Source organism: Ammospiza caudacuta, chromosome 10 (genome assembly GCF_027887145.1).
Source record: "Ammospiza caudacuta isolate bAmmCau1 chromosome 10, bAmmCau1.pri, whole genome shotgun sequence".
Lineage (NCBI taxonomy): Eukaryota > Metazoa > Chordata > Aves > Passeriformes > Passerellidae > Ammospiza > Ammospiza caudacuta.
The window spans coordinates 18,230,013-18,244,040 of record NC_080602.1 but is presented as its reverse complement, the minus strand read 5'-3'; the positions used below and the strand labels follow the sequence as shown (position 1 = coordinate 18,244,040).

Sequence of the window (14,028 nt, the reverse complement as noted above, 5' to 3'; positions counted from 1 at the left end):
TTCGCCTCGCGGGAGTGGTGTGGTGAGGATAGCAGTACGTGAGTGCAACGAGTATGAGAAACAGAACAGTGTGACCTATAACACAAGACTGAGGAAGTTGCGTTGTTTGCTCTTAAAAAACCAAACCAACCAACCAAACAAACAAAAAAACACCAAAAAACCAACAACCCAACAAGCGCATTTCAGAGATGTCTTCCAGGTTTCGAAAGTATTAAAAGGGCTGTGATGCATCAGATGTAGGAACCAGCAGGGATTTCCAGGAAGGAGATGGGCTGAAGCAGCTCCGTGATTTACCAGCGAAGGAAGTTGCCCAAGATCCCTTTTTTCATGGAGGTTTTCCAGCCCTGGTTCCGCGGTCCGCCCCCTGCCCCTTCCCCTTCCCCTGCCCAAGAGCCAGCACAGGGAGGAGGAAGGGGTGAAGACGAGAAAGATTGTTGTAGGAAGAAGGGAATGTGGCTGTGACTGAGACGGCCGAGGTGTGAGGGAAAGGGAGACGTGAGAGTAGGAGAGTTGAGGTCAACTTCAGCATCAGTAAATCAAAGCCTTGAGTGGGTTACTCAGTTTTGAGTTCCTCACAAAGTGTTTATTAGTTATTACAACTGAGGAAGGAGATTCCTGCGCGCATGGTTTTCCCCCTCTCTCTGCATTTAAGGACAAAGGCATATGGAACATCTCCAGAGAACGTTCCCCACTGCATTATGGCAAATTGTCAAGAAGCTGTTCTGTTGCTGTAAAAACTGAGTAATGTTTACATACCTGTACATAAGTAGTGTTATGATCAGTACTGATATTTTGATGGTAACGGACAGGCTTTTTATTTCACTCAGTGACAATCTGCAATTCATCATTATATCAGCAACAGAACAGGCTTGTGCATGTTGCAGAATTGCTGACTTGCAAAAGTGTGTCTAACAATTTCATGTGCTTAAACAGTTAAACAGATAATGGCACACTAGGACACAGCTAATAATTATTATTCTATGCAGAACTGGTATTTAAAAAACAGGCTAGTACGTTGTCCATCTGTGTGTTTCTATTCTGGTGCTGTTGTCAGAGTAACCGTGACACTTTACGCCAACTACTATCTCTTCTTCTGAGTCTAACAAGATCTGGATGACAAATGAATACTGATTTACTTCAGTAAATCTGCCCATTCTGTGATCTGTAATGAGCTATGGGCTATGGGTATGTACATTGCACTGTATTTTGGGAATGGAAGAAGTGTTTAATTTGAATTACAAGTGCGTAGCTGCTCCCAGGACCAGATTCCATGGCAGCATGTCCTGTCCTGCCACATACTAATCCTTCTCCTTGTGTTCCCCAGGAAAACACAGCAATTTTTACTCTGTCTACAGATGGAAATAAAAATGGGCCAAGGAGAAATGAATACAATTTCTTCTGAATAAAAGGAAATTGCTCTCTCAAAAGTGTATGTTTGGTTTGATGTCCCCTGCCTTGATGGTTGTTTAAAGATACTGTGAAAACATTTTTACACTAAACACATATTCTGCAGTCCAGTGGGACTGTGTGGGTTAGAAATACTATGTATATATTGAAATCTTCTTCATGGGCATAATGAATAATTCCTTCCCTCAGCAGTTTTCCACCACTTACACACACTTCTAAACACAAATAATTTCATTCACAAGGAAAGAAATCCAAAATAGCATCATTTCCAGGGCTGTTCTCCTAATTCTAACATTGCATTTATGTTTTTTCATAATGAACAGCCTCTTGGCTTTTCAGTAAATAGCTCGACCAAAAAACATTTTATTCTTCCTATTAATTCTTTCAGTGCCTCATATTTTCACAGCTTTTTGGCTGGAGTCTGGAAGCAAACAGCAAAATAACACAGTGAAACCTCTTGATGAAATGGGTACAGGAAACATTGTTGCTGAAGCCTGCAGTCTCTGTGAGACAGGCACACATGGCAGCAATGGGGACATGTGCAACAGCCCCGTGGGACCTGCATCTCCTGGCAAGAGACTGATCCAAAACATACGAAGGACAGCACTTAAGAACTATTTATTAATACAAACACATGTTCAGCAACTTTTCCCCATGTACCAGCAGCCTTATCTGCACACCAGTAAGTATTAATTTCTGCAAGGAAGACATACCCTAGTTCACTGAATATTATGCAGCAGAGAGAATAACTAATTGAAATGTATTTTCAAGGTAATGTTTCAACTAGATGAAAGAAATGAGTGAAAGCCTGACTCATATACCATTATGTGGCACCATTAGCATGCATTAATGAAGCACTGTGAACCTTACTTTTGAATTACATTCTTAAGTCACACCCTCAAAGGCATTGAGTCAGGTTTTAATATTCCTTGGTGGTAGAGACTGCAGGGGTAAATGTGGGTGACTGCATTTAAAAGGGTATTTCTTTCACCATTCATCTGCAGCTTCAGCTCATGTTGAGTCCAGACTTTCAAACTTGCAGATATTTGATCAATTTTAAAAATAGATTTCTGACTGGAATAAATACCATTGTTTTGTCAGATCTGTGAATCCTTAATAACGCACAGCTCACTAAATACCGGTTATTAGGGCAGTCTTCATTCACCTTCACACTCATGTAAGTTATGTAAAATGTACATCTATTTCTTAAGCACCAACAAGGTCAGACGCATGTAAATACACTATTATATATAAAATAAAAAGAATCCTGTAACCACTTTTTCTAGCTCTTTGATGAAGAAATACGAAATTAATTAGCCATCCACTTGTACAAGCCAATGTCAGCTTTAAAAGCACATTCAATTCTCTTCCAATGATTTAAATGTAGATTTTAAGTCAATTTTTTAACTTTTCAGTATGCCAGAGTATCATACTAATTTCAGTTTAAAAGAATGGCTTATTTCCTTACACATTACTTAAGATGGTTTAAGTATATACATATATATTAAGACATATATATTAAAACAGTAAAATACATGATTCAAGTTTTTTTTTTCCTCTGAATTAGGATGGGCCCTTAGTAATAAGAACCTTGGTTTTGTTCAGTTTGGATTCATATGCAAATATTAGAGGAAACTTAACATTTGTTAGAATATTCTTCCCCTTCATATTGTTTTAATAGCAACAAAAAAACTTCAAAGTTTCACTGAATAAAGCAGTTTCAACACAGTTTTGTAGCCTTAATTTCATGAGTAATTCATTGCAGAGGTCTCAACAGACACCTCAAAGCTCTGGTTCTTGTCCAGCCATTACAACTCTCTTACATTAAAAGCAGGTTAAGAGAACTTCCACTTAAACTAAGGTTTTGGGTATCATTTTAGGAACTGGTCATGCTAATGGGATGCACACAAACAGGATGTATGGAGCAAGTGACAGCCACAAGGTGTTCAGTAGCCATCCTGCAATGCCTGATAAGCTGGGTTTAGGCAGGGCAGAGGCCAAAGCAGACCGTGCCATGGGTGCCCCGTACCTCATCCTCCCTGAAGGGACACAGCTTTAGTTGTGAGCTTGTTCCTCTCTGAGCTCCCAGGTGCAGACAGGAGCTGCGCTTCAGTATCAAGCACCTCAAGCTGGGAGATTTTTTGGCACAAGAACACGTTCCAGTACCATCCCTGTCTACTCAAAGTGCTTTCCCTATTCTGTTTCATCTTTCCATTCTCTACACAACAGCAGGAGAAAAAGTATTAATGGAAATCTGGTATAGCCATGGTGACCTTCTGGCATCTCAGTCTGCAGAGTCCATCAAACTGTCACCCAGCCCTCCTCAGGCACAAGGAATTCTTCAGGACATTTCACTCCAACCTGTCCATATCCTCCCAATACCTGGAATCTGAGTATCAGCTGGATCTACTTCATTTCCCTGAAGTTTTGGAACTGCAGTGGACCAAAGGCAGATACCCTTTTACTACTGCTAATTTGTATTAATGTTAGTTTTTATTTGGCTACTGTTCCAGTGGGTGCAGCAAGGCTTGCCATTTAGAGCATCTACAACCTCACATACAGCAGAAAAAAGAGAAGAATCCCTCTTGTCTTTCAAACATAAATGTGACATCAGTCTGCAACTGCTGAAAGCAGAGCTACCTTTGTGGGTGGCTCTGTACTTTCTGAAAACAGCTTTGTAAGCCACTGCAGGAAGAGGATACTGCCATTCATTAGAGTTATATTGGCAATCTGTGTCTCAAAGTCCCAGCTTAGTCATGCATTTAAGTGCCTAATTTCCTCCATATACCAATTATGCATATATTATGGGTATTTTCCAACTGATATCAAAGCTGTCTTGTGCATTGCAGATAAGAAACGTCAACACGAGCATGTTCTGCTCCTTCCTCATTAATGTGCACCACATTGCCTCTCTGTGGCTAAATCTCCCTCACTTCCATACCTCATTTTTTCTGTAGCTCCTGATCAGCCTGTTGGCTCTTCAATACCTTCCCTGCAGTAGGAAGAGTTAAGCAATAACAAGGGGATTTTATGCTTTCCCATAGCAAAGGAAGACTGGCTTAGAGCTGTGTGTGAGGAAAAGTTTAATTCCACAGCTTAATGCTCTGTTGAGGAAACAACTGTCCAACAGAGCAGTTGTTAGAGAGGACCTGTTCTGCAGAGGATGAGAAACCTTTTATGTGTACAGTGTAACCACATAAATATAACAGGAAAATTACTGGTCTGAGTACCTTGTGTCTTCTGTGTCAGACAAATCTCTGTGTCTGAAGGAAGAGCAGTTGATCTGTACAAGTCCAGGCACCAACCACGTAGAGCATCTCTTTAGGCACTCAGGACTCCACCTTTATAGGTAAGCAGCTAAAATTTTGAATTTTAAGCATTAACCACAAAGTATCTGGAAGCCTTACAGGAACGCACTCACCAGAGAATATCTTAGCACCACTGTAAAGCAGCACTGTTTTCTTCCTGTAGTCCCACAGCAATTATGAAAGGCAGACAAGATTGTTCTCATCTTCAACTGTTGGCTTTTCAAGGCAATGTCACAGTGCTGACAGCAAAGTAAATCCAAGCATGGTCAGGAGCAGCCATTTAATCATCTTTCACTGACAGATTGGAGTCTCTTTTTCCAGTGATACTATATTTAGTAGCATATAATGAATTTCATGAACATGGATTTTAACACTGTTGAATTGTGCTTATTCTTACTGGCATAGTTAGATTAAGTATTTATTAATCTCTCAACATGTTTTGTCTCTACAGAGTGGAAGCTATAACAGCACCAGGTAGTCCAATATGGCAAAAGCGTACAAAGGAATAGTGCCACGTGTGTGGGTTGCAAGTTATCATATCACAGGCAACTTGGAGCATAGCACTGACACCCTGTAATTGTATAAAGCTGCTCTGCAGGAAATAAAAAAGACATGTTAGGCTGTGAAAAAGACAAATACATTTTCTGTATACTGACCACAGGTGCCTGCACTATTATGGAACAGTCAGTAAAGCCTAGCAGGAACATCAAGGGATAAGACAGCAAGAATTGAAAATACCTCCCCCAAATTCTTTTTCCCAAGGAAGCAAACCGTGCTAAGATTCTGCCAGACTACATAAAAACCAGTTGATCCTGCTCTGCTTGCAAGTTATTTTACTTCTGACTAAAAAAGGGAAACCATAAAATGGCATCATGTCAGAGCTGCAGTGTTTCTTGATTGTCTTGATGTAAGGTCTTCACAGCCTACAACGTAGATTAAAAAGTTTGATCAATTGTTATTATTTCTGTATTTTATTTCACTCAAGCTCAAAAATCCACCAAACCCCACAACGGAGTAAGAGCTTGCATAGAACAGAGAAGACTTGATGTAAAATTGTGCTCTCTAGTGGAGAAATTTCATTCTGTGCAATAAAAACTCAAGCCATGCTGATCCATCCACTTAACCAACAGATTTTCAGTGCAGAGAAAGTATCAACATTTTCCACTATATGAAAAGAGTGCCAGTGCCCAGTTCAAAATGTTTATTATAGCTAAGATAGGCTCATAATGAGTTACATGACAGATTACAAGTACATAAGGTTTCTAAATATAGAACAAAAAATACCTAAGCCCTAAGACATGTGTTATGTTTGTTAGATTTTTTAAAGTAATGACACTTTTAATGTAATAGCAAAACATTTCTTTTTATTAATTTTACACTTTATTATGATCCTATATAATGCTATATAGCCTGATGAAAATAGGTTACTTTCACACCAGATAATGCTACTTGGTTTACATGATCAAAACCAGGATTTTTCTCTAAATTAAGTGTTTAATAACAATTTTTCTGTTCATTTCTTTTTAGAGAGAAGAACTGAAATATTCACCAACTCCTTTTTTCCTAGTTCTAGCACTAATTTTAAATCTGCTGAATAGGTCTTCAAGAAACCCTAACTCCTGTTCAATGTGTTTTCTTACAGTGTTAACAAAACACAGCCCATTTTCTACATGACAAGTGCCCTATCACCACTTTTTCTGGGCAGGTATAGATGACTGAATGCATTAATTCTGTGTAATAGCAGATTAATTAGAGTCTATTCTTTCAAACAACTTGGCCACTTTCTGCTTCCTCAACACAATACAGGATTTAGATTCTTTAAACTCTGTATCTTAACTAGGCTGTTAGAATATATCTCAAGTTAGAAGATAGAAATGTAAAAAATTTGTAAAAGCTAAATGTACAGTTAACGATGCTAATTTTAAAATATATTAATATCTGGTGTGCATTCTAATTCAAGAATAAGGATCTAGCAAGACATGGATATTAAATTTCTCTTATGTGGTTACAGAATGCTATGATCAGCTGTTGACTGTTACAGAAAGCAATACTCTCTCTTCCTTTTTGGAACTAAAAGATAAAATAGGGGGGAGGGGAAAAGCTGTTTTTTTGAACTTATTCAGAAACACAGAGCTACCATTCATGTTTTATGTTCCCAAATATACTCAGAAAAGGCAGCCTAACAATTCAGGAAAGCTAGCAGCCTAGATTTAAGAAGTATCACAACTATAAACAGAATCATACAAGTTAAAAGATTTGCTATAATATATTTTTTTTTTTAATGGAGAAAAGTTTGTAAGTGATCTTCTGCCGAGAGCAAGGGCAGAGTTTGCTGACTTCCAGCATAACTTGTGCTGATATGGCAGCAATTTAAACACTTATAATTAGTTAATCCCATGAGAGCAAGCAGATTTCCTGTTTCTACAATGGCAGTCATACAGAATTTTGAGCTGGGGAACAATTGTCAGTGATTGGGTAAGAGAAAAACCCAGTTCTGCTTCAGCAGTTTTGTCATGTCACTTAATAGAAAGATGAATAAGAACTAAGTAATAAACTGTAGTTTGAGTATGTCTAAATATTTATGGATATTTATTTAAATATTTATGAAGTGCTGGAACTCTGCAAAATGCTGTTCCCATTTAATACTCTCCTGCAACTTTTCACAAGTTTCTTTAAATGTGTGTCCTTCACATGGCCGTATCACTTACACCACATGCAAGAAAAGATTAATTTCATATAAAACAGACAATCTTGAAATTAAGGAGCCAGAAAGACAAGCAAGATACCCCTTGAAGCCTTGTGTGGTTACTGTTACAGGGAGGTAACATAGAAAGGGATCTTAAATGCGTTTAGTTTAAAATTCAATGGCAGTCAAGCACAACTAACACACACTTGTGAGCACGTTGTAGCACCACTGGAAGTTAACTGGCAGGTACAATTAGCTGTGTTGCAGTAACAGCTGCCAGTCACAGCAGTGTGTGTGCATGGATGGGAGACAGCCCAGTCACTGAGGGACACAGCTCTTGCTCTCAGTCTCATCTAAGAGTCAGAATGTTTGCAAAAGTTTCATTTTTAGATACAAAAGTGTTATCTCGGCAAGGCAGAAGTTTCACTGTGTTTTGCAGACTCAGCTAACTATCCTACATTAGAGTTCATTCACTATCAAAAGGCATTAAAAATACCAAAGATTTATGCATTAGGTTGTAAAGCATCAAAAAAACAGATCCAAAGTTATCTGACAGCTACAAGGTCATACTTAGCAACTCAGTTTAGCTTATGTAAGAAGAGAAATCATGCAACACCTTCGAATTAAACATCCTCTGCATTTCCTGAGAGGAGAAAAAGATGCCAAAATCCAGACAATTCATACTGACCTCCAACTGATATGAAAGCTTTGAGAAGCTTTTGGGACAGAGCTAGGAAGACATCCACAGTGACAAATTACAATTGTTACTACAACACTACCATGAAGGACCATTTTAAGGATAATTTACAATAAGTCCTTCAGATGATATTGTGCAAAGAACACCAAAGCTTTTACTGACCTATTTTTAATTCAGGTGCTCTCCCTACTCCATGACAACAAGGTTTTAGAGAATATGAAAGCACAGTCCAAGGGGTCCTCATAAGACAGAGCAGATTTCAGCCTTCTCTCAGTTTTCTATATTTCAACAGTTGCAGAAGTGCCATTTGTGTAGCCTCCTTTAGACTTCATATGGTCCTGAATTGACACAGCCTAGGAAAAAAAAAGCCTATTAGAAGACATCTTATAAATTCTGGTTGCCAGAGCAATTATTAAAGGCATCAATTTGAAAGGGCAGGTGGGCCATATGTTTGCAGTGCTGAGTCCCAACAGTAGGGCGAAATAATAACTAAAGACAGGACTGTTAAATACTATTTTAAGGCAGTTTTGGGATCCATTTTGCTATACAAAATCCACTTATTCTTACATCCCTCACCCTCCACAGCTTTGATTTCAAGGTGATTTGGTTCTAGCATCAAGTGCATCCATAGAATCTGCATCCAAAAGGTTCTTATCGCATGTAAAGATACTGAGGAAATGAGTATTTCATTCTCAGTGTACCTCCCACAGTATCTCATATTTACAAACCAAAAGACAGTTCTGTTCTGATGCTACTCTATTAATAAAAAAAAAACCCTCAAGATTTTTCTCTGTGTTATAATTACCTAGTATTTTATTAGCTACCTGCTCTGCAGGTTACTGAGGGGAGAGGTGTGCCTCTCCCCCCTCAAGGGGTGCACACTTACTGAGGAATAGTCACTGCTCATCTCCCCAGCCCCGACGTGCGCGGTGTGCACAAAGTTCATGGGCTCTCCTATCATATTCCGGTCCAGTCTCCGGCGCCTCTTCTATGAGAAAATAAAATATCTTAGGGCTCTATTCAGAAAACATCAGCAGCTTTCAGCCAGAAACAAGTAGCCAAGATAAAAATAGATAGCCAAGACTGACCCCAAATGACACCTCATGGCAAGCAGGCTGAAGTGTCAGACTGTTCGCAGTAGGACACTATGAAAGTCACTTTTATTCCTGCTAATTGAATTCTAGCAAAAGCTTTCTTTACTGCTGGAAAGTCAGGGCCTGAGAACAGCAAACAGTCACACTGTCTAAGTTTCTGGCAGAGAACACAGTCCAAACATAGCTTAACAGGACTGGTTTTAGCTTTTGCATTGCTTTGCCCAAACTAATCAAAACAACAGTAATGAAAGTGTTTCCCACGTAACTGGAAGACAAAATTTCAAATCCAATAAAGGATGGCAGTTGTGCATCTACCTACCGGTGGGGGCTGTTCACCATTGCACCAGTTAAAACAAACCAGGAACTCAGTCATTATATTTCTCAGTAGGTAAAAAGGTCTTGTTGAGTGTAGTTCTCTGGGAGTTCGAGCAGTACAAGGACAAGTGCAGTTCCTAGAGTGAGCTTAGAAAGGAAATGCTTGTGCAGGGTCACTGGTAGAGATCACAGAATGCATCTGATAAATATACCTGCAAAGAGATTAATATTTAAATTTATATTAAAATATATCAAAATTTTGTAACAGTTATTGAGCAATAGGCAGTTCCTAAGACTAAAACAAACCTGTTACATTCTTAAACATTCCTGTAGAGAAGAGGAGCATCAATTTAAAATTACTATGTTCACATCAGAAATCAGGGTTAAGAACCCTGCATATTTACAGAGAGTACTTATGAACCATTCATAACTATAAGTAACCATTACTTATGAATTATTTTTATAAGTAATTTAAGTCATGAAACTTTACTGTTCTGTAAGAAATCAGCTTTGAACAGATTGATCTGCTAACATTAACAAACTGAGGCCTTACATATGATATAGTTACTCTACTTAGGGAAAAGCTCAAAGCAAAGAGCCTTCTACAATTCCAAATAGCCCTTAAAAGAGAAAAGAAGAGCCTTGCATACCAGCAAGCAAACCATGCATCAGAGCCTAGAGCTTCCCAGAATGTATAAACATAGAACATAGAACAGCTTCCCAGAACATATAAACATGTATAAAGTATTAACATAGCAGTCATGAACTGGAGACACAACCAGGAAACTCACTGACTCTAAGTACCGTGAGACAGCCCAACTTTTAGTAGTTACTGACTTCTTTTTTTTTTTTAATGTATCTTTGTTCAAAGCAAGCCTTGGGTTATAGACTAGCCTTTGCTATCAAATTTTTCATACCCCAGATCATTAAAATAATATCACAACATGTTCATTTAAAGAAACTTTTGTTGTTTTTCTGAAGTTTACAGCTTAACAGAAGTTAAACAGTATAATTGCATCAATTCAGTCTTTCTGAACCCCCACTAAAGCTTTCACAGCAAACCAGCATAAGCTTCAGAGGCATTTCCTCCTTCATAGGCATTTCTTATTAGTCCCACAATTATGTAATTACCACATCTATTTCTTTCACTTTTGTGGTTTTCTAACATTTCATCATGTCTCACTTCAAGCAGATTTTTAAAATTTCTGCGATTTATCTTTCAAAGCATGCAATGTGTGCCCCTTTGTTTTAAGTAGTCTATATGATACATTTCTGCAGAATGTCTTATATTATTCCAGTTTGTCCTAGGTGGTTTTAATACAATTCATTATCTGCCTCAATTATCATTTTTCACCTCATGCCCACCACCTGGAGGGACAGTGGTTCACACAACCATAAAGACAAGCACAAGTCAAAGCTTTTGCCAGCACTTCACATTAACTGTGGATTTTTGGGGTTTGTTGCATGTTAATGAGACCACATCAAAGCTAAGCTTTTCTTAAGTGTGTCAGTGCACAGAGATCACCTATTTGCAAAGCAGAGCGACTGATGGACCCCCGCCCTTCCCAAAGCAGCAGCCGAACGCCTACCGTCCTCCTGCCGTACCCCCGTGTGCGTGTCCATCTCCAGTGTGGGGCTCCGTGCGCACCTCGGCGCTGCCTGCTGCTCCCGGAGAGTCCTGACAGGATGGTGTGTCCTCATTCAAGCGCTGGCACACTCCCAGCTCCCGTCTTGGCAGCTTCAGCACATTTACAGTTCATATTCCTGGGTTATAATTAGTCCTGTTGGCTAAGCAAGAACGCTCCGCTGCGCTCCCATGCCCTGCGGCGGCTCCTCCGCTCCGGGAGGTGCTGCACAAGTCTCCTGTGCACTTCACGCGTCCCTACAGGTGTCAGAAACGCAGAAAGGAGACCAAAAATAGAGCCCTGCTCTGGCGTCAGATTTGTGCAGCCGTGCAGTTTTCTCAGCACTCCCCATGCAGCCTGTGGCTCACTTCCACCCTGCGGCAGCTCTGCAGGTGTCCTGCTGGCACACGGCGTGCTGAACGCCTTCCTGTTGTCTTTTACATCAGAACGCTTCTTTTCCTCTGCATGACTCAGAGAATCATCCCCCAGGACAGGAACGTTTGTGCCAGGGCATGGGACACCACCTTGCTCCCAGAGACTCAAGGTTTCCACACTAACCAGAAGAATTTTAAAAACATCTGAATGTTTTCAGGCTCACCCAAGAAAAGAAAAAGCCAACACGAATCCCCAAAGCAAGGAGAAAACAACATTTTGTCACAGTTGGCACGCAGAACAGAACGGGACAATATCCTGTTGTTCTTTCCCTCTGTTTTTCACCATGGCAGCAGTATCATCCAGGCCAGGAGACAAAGGGCCTGGGAATGGCTAGCACGCGCAGACACGGCCCTGGATGTGCTGGCAGGATGCACAGCCCTGCCGGAGCCCAGGACTTAAAGTGCCCCAGAGCTTTGGGAATGCTGCGATAAACCTCCCTGAGTGTAACAATCAACTTCTTCTACCACTGCTGTGTATTAAAAAGTATTCAAAGTCTTGCTGTATTTTACTTGTAAAATATCAACAGAAAATATTGGCCCGAATCGAACCAAAACCTGACAGGGGAGACACATGGTAATGTTGATAAATAACATCACTAAACATATTTATTCTTCCCAACTGTCCTTCAGACTCAAGGTCAGATCATGCAAAATCCTTGCCTCGAGCTGTTAGTGCAGGACAATGAGGGTACAGTTAGTGAATATTGTCTCAGGCTGCCATCCCCCTGCCCTAAATCAGTGTTAAACTGGGATTACTGCTGGGCCCACTTCATTCCAGCTCTGTCAGTACCGAGTTCATGCAAGGAGCAGTGTATTTCAGCCTAAGTGCCTTTCTAAAACCACCAGGCTTCTAATTTGTTCATTATCCCTCCTTTGCTCACTTGACATCAACATCATGTTAAAAGCCTCAAACTGTTGTATGTTTACATATTTGAATGACAAGGAGTGGCAAAAGACAGCAAAACTTGTATGAGTTTTGAGAATGAAGCTTGGAGAGTGCATCTTGCTTGGTAAAAAGGTGAAGAGTACAAAACAATTATTAAGAATTTGGAAGAACCTTGGGGCCAAAACAGCTAAAAGATGCTGTAGAGTGAACTTAGCTGCCTGTAAATAGCATTCTGATTTTACCAGTGTATGTAAAATACAGATTACAGGGATGCATTCCTCAAACTATATAATAATAATGCCACTATGTATCATTAATTTATATACTGGTCTACCTTCCTGGAGCTTTGCAGAAAGCTGAGAATAAGATTTTACCTATGTAGGATTTTAGAATCCTACCTGTGTAGGATTTTTAACCTAAGAAATTGGGATGTACTCTCTGAGGACACCCTTCTTTCCAAAGCTAAGTAGACATATATTTAAAAAATAATTCTTCAAAACCTAACCGACCAACCAAAAATAAAGAAACACCAAAAAACCTCCTCACACATAAAACCTCCCAAACCACAAAGGCAGTCCCTCTGTTTAAAAATGAAAATGAGCTAAATTACCTTAATCTTAAAAATAAAAATTTATTTTCAACTAAGTGTCTGTTGTCCTTAAAATAAGAAGAAATGCCAAGAGACCAAAGTATGTGCTCTATTTGGAAGTTAAAACAACTGCAAGAGAAATCAACTAAGGTTTGCTTGCAGTTTTACCAGAAAAACCAGTAAAAATAAAGAAAAACAAGCAAATGGTTGGCAACACATCGACCGCCAATAGTGTAAACATGTTGAACGGATTAAGTGGCTTGTAAATTATGAAATTCACTGTTACTAAAAAAAACTATGATCATAAATTTCCCTCCTTTACAGAAGGAAAAAAAGCCTTAACAAGAAAAGGCAGAGTTCCCCAGGCACAGCAGAGGAGCAAACACGACGGCCAAAGAAAAGCCTATGAGAGCAGCAGGAATTGCCGCCATTTAGAGAGGGCTGCAGGACAGAATCCCTCGGTGTGGCTTTCGCCGTCGGTGTTCCCCGAGCCTCCCGAGGCCGCGGCCGGGCCCGAGGACGCGCCGTGACCTTGACCCAGCGATGCTGGCGGGGCTGCCCGGGACAGCGGCAGGGGGCGCCCCCCGCGCTCGCGGCCTTCCCGCCCCGCCGCTCCCTCAGGAGCCTCGCGCGCCCTCACGCGGAGCCACGGCCGCTCTCGGCCCCAGCGCGGCCCCGCTCCTCACCGCAGAACCGGGCCGGTGTCCGGAGCGGGGCCCGGCCCAGCCGCCGGCGGCCCGAGCACCCGGCATTGCCGCAACTCCGCCCTCACGGGAGGGGAGCGCGCGGCCCGGAGCCAGCAGGGGGCGCCGCGCCCCCACCGGTCCCGCCTCCGCCCTTCCCCGGCGCGAGGCCGTCGAGCGCCCCCGAGCGGTCGCGCTTTAACGCGGCCGGACGTGAGTGAGCGCGCCCCAGCCAATCGCCGCGAGCCGTTCGCGTCACGCCGCTTTCTATTGGCTGCGCGGCGGAGGCGGCCGCCCAATGGGC

The 14,028-nt window shown here is 41.1% G+C and overlaps 2 protein-coding genes across 4 annotated transcripts; one reads left to right on the top strand and one right to left on the bottom strand.

The window, feature by feature from the left end:
- Positions 1-5,109: 5,109 nt before the first annotated feature.
- Positions 5,110-11,720, bottom strand: LOC131561874 (CDC42 small effector protein 2-B-like). 3 transcript variants are annotated; one of them, XR_009275113.1, is made up of 5 exons: positions 11,097-11,720; positions 9,512-9,719; positions 8,985-9,086; positions 8,261-8,451; positions 5,110-5,307 (listed from the first exon to the last, which is right to left on the bottom strand). XR_009275113.1 is itself a non-coding variant. In XM_058811357.1 (4 exons), exons 2-4 carry the CDS (start codon positions 9,563-9,565, stop codon positions 8,377-8,379), a joined length of 231 nt encoding a protein of 76 aa, XP_058667340.1. In that variant the 5' UTR covers positions 9,566-9,719; positions 11,097-11,720; the 3' UTR covers positions 5,894-8,376. The 3 variants fall into 3 exon arrangements, 2 of the variants coding, with proteins under 2 accessions (XP_058667340.1, XP_058667341.1); XM_058811357.1 differs by lacking the exon at positions 5,110-5,307 and having other exon boundaries at positions 5,894-8,451; XM_058811358.1 differs by lacking the exon at positions 5,110-5,307 and having other exon boundaries at positions 5,894-8,451; positions 11,113-11,720.
- Positions 11,721-13,584: 1,864 nt separating this feature from the next.
- On the top strand, positions 13,585-13,926 carry LOC131561716 (collagen alpha-1(I) chain-like). Its single transcript, XM_058811087.1, has one exon. The coding sequence runs from the start codon at positions 13,585-13,587 to the stop codon at positions 13,924-13,926; it is 342 nt and encodes a 113-aa protein (XP_058667070.1).
- Positions 13,927-14,028: the final 102 nt, after the last annotated feature.

What these genes read in the sequence shown, in the direction of transcription:
- LOC131561874 (XM_058811357.1), bottom strand. Translation starts at nt 9,565, where the DNA reads ATGACTGAGTTCCTGGTTTGTTTTAACTGGTGCAATGGTGAACAGCCC. An exon ending in ATGGTGAACAGCCCCCACCG is followed by an intron (nt 9,087 to 9,511) that starts GTAGGTAGATGC and finishes ATTTTCTCATAG; the next exon opens with AAGAGGCGCCGGAGACTGGA. An exon ending in TGAGCAGTGACTATTCCTCA is followed by an intron (nt 8,452 to 8,984) that starts GTAAGTGTGCAC and finishes TTTTTTTCCTAG; the next exon opens with GCTGTGTCAATTCAGGACCA.
- LOC131561716 (XM_058811087.1), top strand. Translation starts at nt 13,585, where the DNA reads ATGCTGGCGGGGCTGCCCGGGACAGCGGCAGGGGGCGCCCCCCGCGCT.